The sequence below is a fragment of the Tupaia chinensis genome, unplaced genomic scaffold (assembly GCF_000334495.1).
Source record: "Tupaia chinensis unplaced genomic scaffold, TupChi_1.0 Scaffold000573_1, whole genome shotgun sequence".
In the NCBI taxonomy this organism is placed as follows: Eukaryota; Metazoa; Chordata; class Mammalia; order Scandentia; family Tupaiidae; genus Tupaia; species Tupaia belangeri.
In genome coordinates, this window is record NW_006160087.1 from 3,502,930 (window position 1) to 3,511,828 (window position 8,899).

Genomic DNA, 8,899 nt, shown 5'->3' on the forward strand with positions numbered 1-8,899 from the left:
ATTCCTGTGGGAAGGGGAACCGAAGACCAAGGGCAGGAACCACTTGGGAAGAAGCCCTGCTCCTCCGTTTCTGACATGAGGTCCCCTTGCTAGAACAGCTAGGCCACGCACTTTCTCTCTAGTTCTGAAGAGGACAGCGGCAGTGCGAGAGACGGAAGTAGAGCAAAACCAAGGAGAGGAATAAAAGCCGCGAATGCTTACAAGTACTTCGCTTCCCAGGTGCTGGGTGGGCGCCGTGCACACAGATCTTCCCGAGCCCTCACAGTGAGAGAGCAAATCTCCGACAAGCCATCTTTAAGGAGAACCTAACTACCCTTGTATTTTCAGAAAAGAAAACTGTAACCTCAGAAGTCCAGGCTGAGGTGGAGTGATTGCCCAGTGGTAGGCGCTGGATTAGACAGAGGCTAGGTCCCAAGGCAGATGTCCTGCTGAGCCCAATCTACAGGACAGGCAGCGCCAAACACGGACAGGGCTAAATGCACCTCCCAACCCAAAGGGACCGACGTGGTCGCAGCCAGGCAAGCAAGTGAGCACTCCTGCTTGAGGAATCAGTGACCCTCAACAAGTGATGTGACTCTCATGAGTCTCTGAGATGAACTTCTGGGAAGGAGGACAGAAGGTGACTCCTGGCCGCAACTTCCCTGCGGCACCGGCTGATCATGGCTTGGAAAGGAAAAGGCAGCACTGGAAGAAAAGCTGTATCAATCAACTCACCAATATTTACTGGAATTTACTACCTTCCCCTGCGGGGCGATATTTTTCTTTTTCTCTCTCTCTCTCTTTCTCTGTCTCTGGCAAGCACATGCACCACTTAGCAAACCGGGAAAAAAGAGTATATCCACATTCCAGTAGGTGGTGTGATGGGTAGTGCTGAACTCTCAGGGTAGACTGTGGTTTGAATCCTCGACCTGGCAGTCTGCTTGCTCCTCTCTCTCTCTCTGGTGAGCTCACATACTCTTAACAAGTTAAAAAAAAAAAAAGATAAATAAAATTAAAGAATTCTTTTAAAAATATTTATTTATTTCATTTTATTTATCATCATTATTATTTTTTAATGAGAGAGAGAGAGACAAAGAGGGGGAGAGAGAATGCACGAGAGAAAGCCAGACACCAGGTCCGGGACTCAAAACCACAGTCAACCACGTGGGAGTCCAGCACCTTAATCACCATGCCACCTGCCAGCCCCCAAATGAAAGAATTCTTAATTTTTTTTAAAAAAAATCATGCTTCTGCTGAAAAGCTCTAATAATTGTCACCTGACTAAGTGGAAGCTCAAGTCCTCACAATGACCTGTAAGGCCCTCCATGTTACACTCGATGGGGTTATGATGTATGTATTTGGGTTTTCACCCAGTTCCTGGCTTATAAGTATCTGGACGTTCATCTTTGCTTCTGAAGTAGCTTTGGAATATCACCAGAGACATAAACTTGAAAGACAGCCCCTTCTACCCCAAGGTGGGTTAGAGACTCCACTCACCCCTCCCCTCAAGACTCTCCTTCCAGAAGGGCCTTGCCCCATACATAGGTAGGGGGGAATGCCACACAGAGGCCAAGGATTGAAACAGAAAGACCGTGCTGGGTTCCCCGCTGTGTCCACGAGCTCCTCATGCCCATGCAGTCACGATTCTGTGAAGACCCAACGCGACAGGGTCAGCAGCTCCCATACAGCAGAGCTTGTGGCGGTCCCGGGCAGTGGGGTGGGGTGCCCAGAGAGGGCACAGAAGCCCCATATCCTTCCCGCACGCCCTGCCCTATGTATCGCTCCACCCGTGCCCTTTACTGCTTCCTGTACATTGGGGGCAGCAGGTGGCATGGCAGTTACACTGCTGGACTCCCACGTGGCCAACCGTGATTTAAGTCCTTGGCCGAGGGGCCTAAAACACACTGGGCACATGTGCATGGGATTGCAGTGTGACCACCCTCCCTATGGAGTGATTTCTCAAGTTCCCCTCTCACTGTCTTTGTCTCTGTCTCTCAGTGTCTCTCTCTTCCCGGAGAGTGCATGTGCCCTAAGGCAAAAACCTCTTAAAATTTTTTCCCGTTTATAATAACTTGTTAAGCATAAGGAAGTGTTTCCCTGAGTCCTGTAAGCAAATTAATTAAACTGGAAGAGGGGAGGAGTTCGTGGGAACCTCAACTTGCAGTCAGCTTCTCAGCTCTGGAAGCCTGGACTTAAGACTCTGTGTAAAGGTGTGTGTGTGTGTGTCTGTCAAAGGATGGAGGGAGGGCAGTCTTGGGAACCGAGCACTCAACCTATGGGATCGGTGCTTCCTTCAGGTAGTGTCAGGACTAGGTTGGACCAGAAGACACCCGGCCGGTGTCCAGTGTAGAACTGATAGCTTGTGGCTGGTGAGAGACATCCCTGCACATTTTGGGGTCACAAAAGTCATCTGTTAGGAGAGAGCTGAAGGCCACTGCACTTTTCCACACTCGGGTTCCTCCTGCCCTTTTCCCACACTCTCTTCATTCACTTCACTCCAGCCACACTGGCCTTCTCTCCAGTCTCGGCCCAGGACTCACGGGCTCAGGCCAGCGTGCCAGGCTGTGGTAGGGCCCACACTAGCCCCCACTGTTTCTCAAGCATGCCAGGCCTGTTCCAACAGCTGGTCACTGCACGTGATGAGAGGCACTGTCCCTGCTTAGCTGAGCAGCTGCCCCCTCCGCCCGCCGCTGCCTCCAGATACCTGCTCAAGTGCACTTCAGAGAGGCTGCCCCAACACCCCCCCGACACGGTGCGTCACCTGCTCCCGCTGCCTGCTCTCTATCACCCACACCAAGTTCAGGCTCTCTGGAGCACTTATCGCCACCTGACAATATAATCATTACTGTCTTGTAGTAGTATACCAGTTTAGGAGGGGAGCTCCAAGGAGAAGAGATTACGGTGTCTGTCTGCTCACAGGTTACGTGCTCCTGCCACATGCTAGATGCTATCAGGCAAGTGACATCTTTCTTTGCCTTGGGCCACTTCCTGTCCTCAGATGCTCAGCATCTTTTTGTCTTAAGAGGCCTTGCATACAACATTTCTTCCACTGGACTGCAGAACTTGTGAAGAAACAAGACAAGAACTTTACAACCTGTTTCGGCCTTTCTGGTTCCAGTCCTGGGTGGCCTGCTACACTTCATTTCCTGTCGCCAGATGTCCATAAGCTCAACTTCCATAAGCTTAACTTCACCCTCCTTGGAATGAGTCTCTGCCCACTACGACTATATGAACCTTAACTGCTTATTTTTCTCCTGATGCTACTAGCTGCATGAGCTAAGTGCTATGCCCTTCCTTTCGAGGGAGCTGCCTATCAGATACACCTCTGCACACAGGCGTTCTACCAACCACCTGGCAGCAGGGCTGCTGTGGCATTTCCTCCACACGAACCTACTCGGTTCCACATTTAGCTGCTAGAGCCTATGGTGCCGGACAAGGTGTCCAAACCCGCCACTCTCACACACTCCCAAACACCCACCCCAGGTACAGTGAAGCTCTCAGCTGCTAAGGAAAGCCGGCCTGCTACCATTGGGCCATTGGAAAGTCACGGCTTTAAAAATGTTCTTCAGAGGCCATGTGTCTATAGAAAGAACACAGATCGATCAACGCTATATTGCCCATTTTGTTCAATAACCTTTTGCCATCTTGCAGTGAGCTTCAAAATTCCTTGTTTATAAAAGGACTTGTCCTTATTGGCTAAAAACTGAACAAGAGGCTGACTTAGCCTCACCTGAACTGAACATTATACACGCAAGGAGTTTTGAGGAAAGCAAAACAAGCGGAAGTCTGATGGCGCCAAGTCAGGAGAGTATGATGGGTACGGCCACACATCTCATCCAAGCGACAGTCATTTTTCTAAAGAATTATTTATGTGATCTTATTTATTATTATTGTTATTTTAAAATTTCCTACAGGGCGTATGTGCTCATGAGAGAGAGAGAGAAAGTGAGAAAGCAAGCCACCAGGTCTGGGACTCAGACCGCAGTTGGCCACGTGGGAGTCCAGGGCCTTCACCACATCACCTGCCACCCCCCAAGCTCCAGTAACTTCTGACAGGTGATCAGACTTGTGCGTAGTCTCATGCTGTTGTGATGGAACACAACTCCTTTAGGATCAACAAACCCTGGACACTTCTGGAAGACGGATTCATTCAAACTGATTGGTTCCTTGGTGGGAGTTCAAAAGCACAGTATCTCTAAAATCCCACCACACTGAAAGCATAACCTTCCTCTGATGAATGTCTGCTTTCAATGTCATTTCAGGCAAGTCACTATGTCAGGACCAAGACCATCTGCACATCACATCGTTATAAATGATCCACGCCTCATCGGTGGTTTTAAAAAGGATCATTTTTCTCATATTTAGTGAGCACATCACGATGTTTATATAGGCCATCAGATGAACTTCGAGTACATGAGGAGCCCAAAGATTGAGCTGGCTGGCATATCCCAGCTTCTTCGGGTGGCTGCAAACACTTAACAATGGACGGGCAACATTTCTGTAATCTCTACTGCTGTGTAACATGGGTGGGACCTGATCAATGTCTTTATTTTGGCATCATCAACCTTGGTGGGTTTCCGTGAGCAAGGAGCATCACTGAGATCAAAACCACCAGCATGACGTCTGGTGAAGCACCGCTGGCACTGCCGTCCGTGTAGAGCACTGTGACGGTAAACTTCTCACAAGCTTGATGCACACTCTTCCCTTTACAGAAGTGAGACAGTAAAGTGAGGCAAAAACGCAGAGTTTGGTCCTCCATTTTTTAACTTGTAAAATCTCTAAAACTCAACCAAATTGCTTTTTTTTTTTTTTTTTTTTTTAGAATGAAGCTAGAACTGTCAGCTGTCAAATGACACAGCGATAGCACAGATGTGAAGGACTCTCGCACATCCAAAAATGAACTAGCACCATCTGCTGCAAAAATGCGAACAACCCAATAGAATCAAAGATTTACAGGCTGAAGGAAACAAAGGAGGCCTGGGATCCGGACTTAAGGAGGTGGAAAGAGACAAATCAATAGGTAACATCAAATGGCTGCTAAGGGTAGCTGGTGATAAAGCAAAAACTGGCCAAGAGCCAGAAGGTAGCCTGGTGGTTAAGGGAGCTGGATCCCACATGGCCAACTGAGCAGCTTGAACAATGGGGTCTTGAAAAACACACCAGTCACCTGTATTTGTGTGCCCCAAATCCCAAGAGGAATGTGGAGGAGAAGAGACTGCAGTGCGGTCACCCCCCAGGGGGTCACTTCTCACTCCTCACCCCCCACCCTGCCTGTTTCTGGTGAGCCCATGCACCCTATAGCAAATTAAATACACAGACACACTAGGCGCACGTACACGCACACCCAGTCTTGGCAAGATGGAGAAATGGAAAAACCGGGATTGTTGCACAACCACATTCCATTGGGGGTGCTTTTGTTCTCTCCCTCTCTGTCTTTCTGACAATCACACATGTCCTCTGCCAATTTTTTTAAAAAGATAATGGTAGTCGTGACATGAATATCAATTAGAAACTTACGGGCAAGTCCAATGTACATAACCATTACACCATCTGCTGGTCCCTTAAACTGAGGTTTTTAAATAACATTTAAGGGGCCCAGCAGGTGGCACTGGACTCCCACATGACTGACCATGGTTCAAGTCCTGGCAGCTTGCTTTCTCACTTTCCTCCTCTCTCTTTCTCTCTGTCTCTCTCTGGTGAGCACACGTGCCCTATAGCAAATGAAATATTATGATAATAATAATAATAATAATAATAAAATAACGTTTAAGGATAAATTGAATAGATACATTTCATTTGGTAAGTCAAATGAAAAAAGTAAACTGTAGGGCCAGTAGGTGGCATGGTAGTTAAGGCGTTGGACTTCCATGTGGCCAACTACAGTTGGAGTTCCAGACCCAGCAGCTTGAAAATCATGCCAGATACATATGTGTGCATGGTCAAAACCCCAAGAAACTAGAGGAGAGGGACTACAACATGGCTGTTCCCACTGCGAGGTGATTCCTCACTCTCTCCTATGTCTGTCTCTTCGGCAAGCATATACCTTATAGCAAAAACTAAAAAGTAAAACGCAAACTATAAAAGGGTGTAAATCACATCTAGTACAATCATAATTTTGTGTTTGTATGTATACTTCATACTTAAATACTCATGTGCACACAAACACACACACATTATTTAGAAAAAACGATTAGAATATACCAAAAATACTGAGTCTGAATGGGAAGATAATTATGTTTTTGAATACTTTTCCCCAATACTTCTCATATTTCTGTAAAAAGCACATTTTCATTGATTTTTTTGTTTAAGAGAGATTTTTGCTATAGAGCATGTTCATTCAACAGAGAGACAGAAAGCGAGAAATCACTCCCGGGGAGATGGCCACATGGCAGGCAATCCCTTCACCATTCTCCTCTCAGGATTTTGGGCACACATGCGCATATGCCCAGCATGAGTTTAAAGCTGCCAGGGCCAGGACTTAAACCCCAGTTCACATCATGGGAGCCCAGTGACATAACTATTACACTACCTGCTGGTACCCACATTTTCATTTTAAAACTCAAAAAAAAAAAAAAAAGATAAACACAAGTGAGCCAAGAGGTCGCATGGTGGTTGAGGTGCTGGACTGCCACATGGCTGACTGCAGTTCGAGTCCCAGACCCGAGGGTTTATCTCACTCTCCCTCTTTGGTGCCCTATACCAAATTTAAAAATAGTAAATAAAATTAAATAATTCTAAAAAAATAAAAGAAATCAAGAATAATAACCCAAGTAGCACTTGCCTTCTTTCTTTTTCTAGAAGAATTCCTTGTGGGGTCAGGTTTCTCAAATTCTGCTGACTCTGCCTCTCCCTTCTCTTCCTCCTCTTCGGGTATTAGAGAGTATTTGGTCCCTCCTGGTTGCATGAAACAGTCTTTGGCAAAGTGGCCTGCAGAAAGGAAGTCAGAAAGTAAAGAGTAAGGAAGCAGTCTCTCTTCAAAGCAGGTGGACCTCCCCTGGCCCCTGAAAGGAAGCTAGCTGGTTTGGGAGCTGTTACTGAGTTCATTCAGAGCAGCTGTTTGAGTCATAGCAGACTTTTTGTCACCTCAAGACGGCACTGCTACTCAGTCAAAGCCAGACGAGCAGCTGGTCTCACAACTGTGGTGCTGGTGCTGCTCTGGAGGTGGCAGAGGACAAGAGGATGCAGCAGTGGGCTCGCTAATGCGCAGAACTTACTCCTGACCAGGGAAGGCTGCTCCAGGGAAGAGGGTGCTGGAGATCACAGACAGCAGCAGGGTTAAAACTCATCCCTGGTCTCACACTTCCCTGTCTTTCTGTTAAACCAAAACTAACCACCTTTGGCCTGACCTTTATAACTGGGACAAATTCCACCTCTCCTTATTCTTCCCAGCCTTATATAATGCCTGGTGGTCACAAGATGAAGATACGGGACACCACCCACCCCGGCCCGTTAACTAATGCTATGCTCACACAGCTAGTTGGGGTTTTTCGGTTGTTGTTTTTTAATTTGCTACAGGTATAACTTGCCAGAGAGAGGGAGAGGGAAAGAATGAGAAAGCACTCCCACTGGGGGATGGCCATGCTGCAACCCTCCTCCACTGCCCTCTCAGGATTTTGGGCACACATGCACACACACACAGTGAGATTTTCTTTTCTTTTTTTGGGGGAGAGGTTTTTGCTATAAGGTGCGTGTGCTCAACTCAAAGACAGAGACAGAGAGAAATCACCCCCCAGGGGGGATGGCCACGCCGCAATCCCTTTTCCTCCATTCTCCTCTTGGGATCTTGGGCACGCTCACACAAGCACCTGGTGTGAGTTTAAGCCACTGGGTCCAAGACTCGAACCACGGTCGACTACATGGGAGTCCAGCGACATAGCCATTACGTCATCTGCTGGTCCCCACCCAGTGAGATTTTCAAGACTCCAGGTCTGGGATTCAAACTGCCAAGTTGTCACCTGGGATCCAGCTGTCTTAACCACCCACCACTGGCTGGCCCCACAGCTCGTGTTACCTACTCCTGCAGGCCTTGTCTCAGGGCACAGATAAATCTGTATGAGAACATAAAAAAGCTACATGAGAAGAGGATTCCTCATGGCTCCTGCAAACTAGTCATTTCAGGGGACAGGAGAAATGAAGATTTTCTACTCATAATTCAGCCTCCAGCAAACAAAGCTAGCGTGATTGAACTTCAAGAATTCAAAAGAAACACACCATCCATCAGATGACAAGAAATCACCGCAGGACCACAAGAAATATGGGAAAGCAAGAAAATACCTCTCCTCCAAGGGAAAAGAATAACTCCTCTTCATCCATAAGCAGTTTAATGCAAATCATGGAAATGTCTGATAAAGAATTTAGAGTATTCATAATGGCGAAGCTAACTGAGATGGAAGAGAAGAGACAATGAACTGCTAAAGAGGAAGGAGAAAGAAGTTGACGAGTTCCAGGAGGTGAGGAAACTCTTGCAAGATCTAAAAGAGGAATTACACGCTTTACAAAAAAGTCAAACAGAACTGTTAGAAATGAAGTTTACAACACAGGAAGTCAAAATCTCCCTTGAAAGTATTAAAAGCAGACTAGATCATACAGAAAATAGAATCTCAGATGTTGAAGAGAAAATGGCTGGCCTAGAAAAATCCACCACGAAGACTGAGAAAATGGCACAGAAAATTTAGAATAATATACGAGAAGTACTAGATACCCTCAAACGTCCAAACATCCGGATAATTGGCATTCCAGAAGGTGAAGAGACAGATAAGGGCTTTGATAATCTACTCCATGAAATCCTGCAAGAAAACTTTCCAAACCTAGAGAGGCATTCAAAGATCAAGTCCCAAGAAATACAAAAGACCCCAAATAGAATCAACCCAAGAAGATCTTCTTCAAGACACATTATAGCCGGGTTGACCAAAACCACAGA

General features: G+C 46.7%; 1 protein-coding gene across 7 annotated transcripts in view; it reads right to left on the reverse strand.

Annotated features, from left to right (window-relative positions):
* The window catches only part of ZCCHC17 (zinc finger CCHC-type containing 17), a 75,348-nt gene that overhangs the window by 7,288 nt on the left and 59,161 nt on the right, over positions 1 to 8,899 (reverse strand). For 4 of the 7 annotated variants that reach the window (XM_006158131.3, XM_014591426.2, XM_006158130.3 and 1 more), the window contains one exon: positions 6,761 to 6,906. The exons of 2 other annotated variants lie outside the window; for them this stretch is intronic. In XM_006158131.3, the coding sequence (XP_006158193.1) occupies positions 6,761 to 6,906 (146 nt within the window). Of the gene's footprint in view, positions 1 to 3,977; positions 4,684 to 6,760; positions 6,907 to 8,899 lie in introns of those variants that run through there. One more of the 7 variants, XM_014591425.2, reaches the window with a different exon arrangement.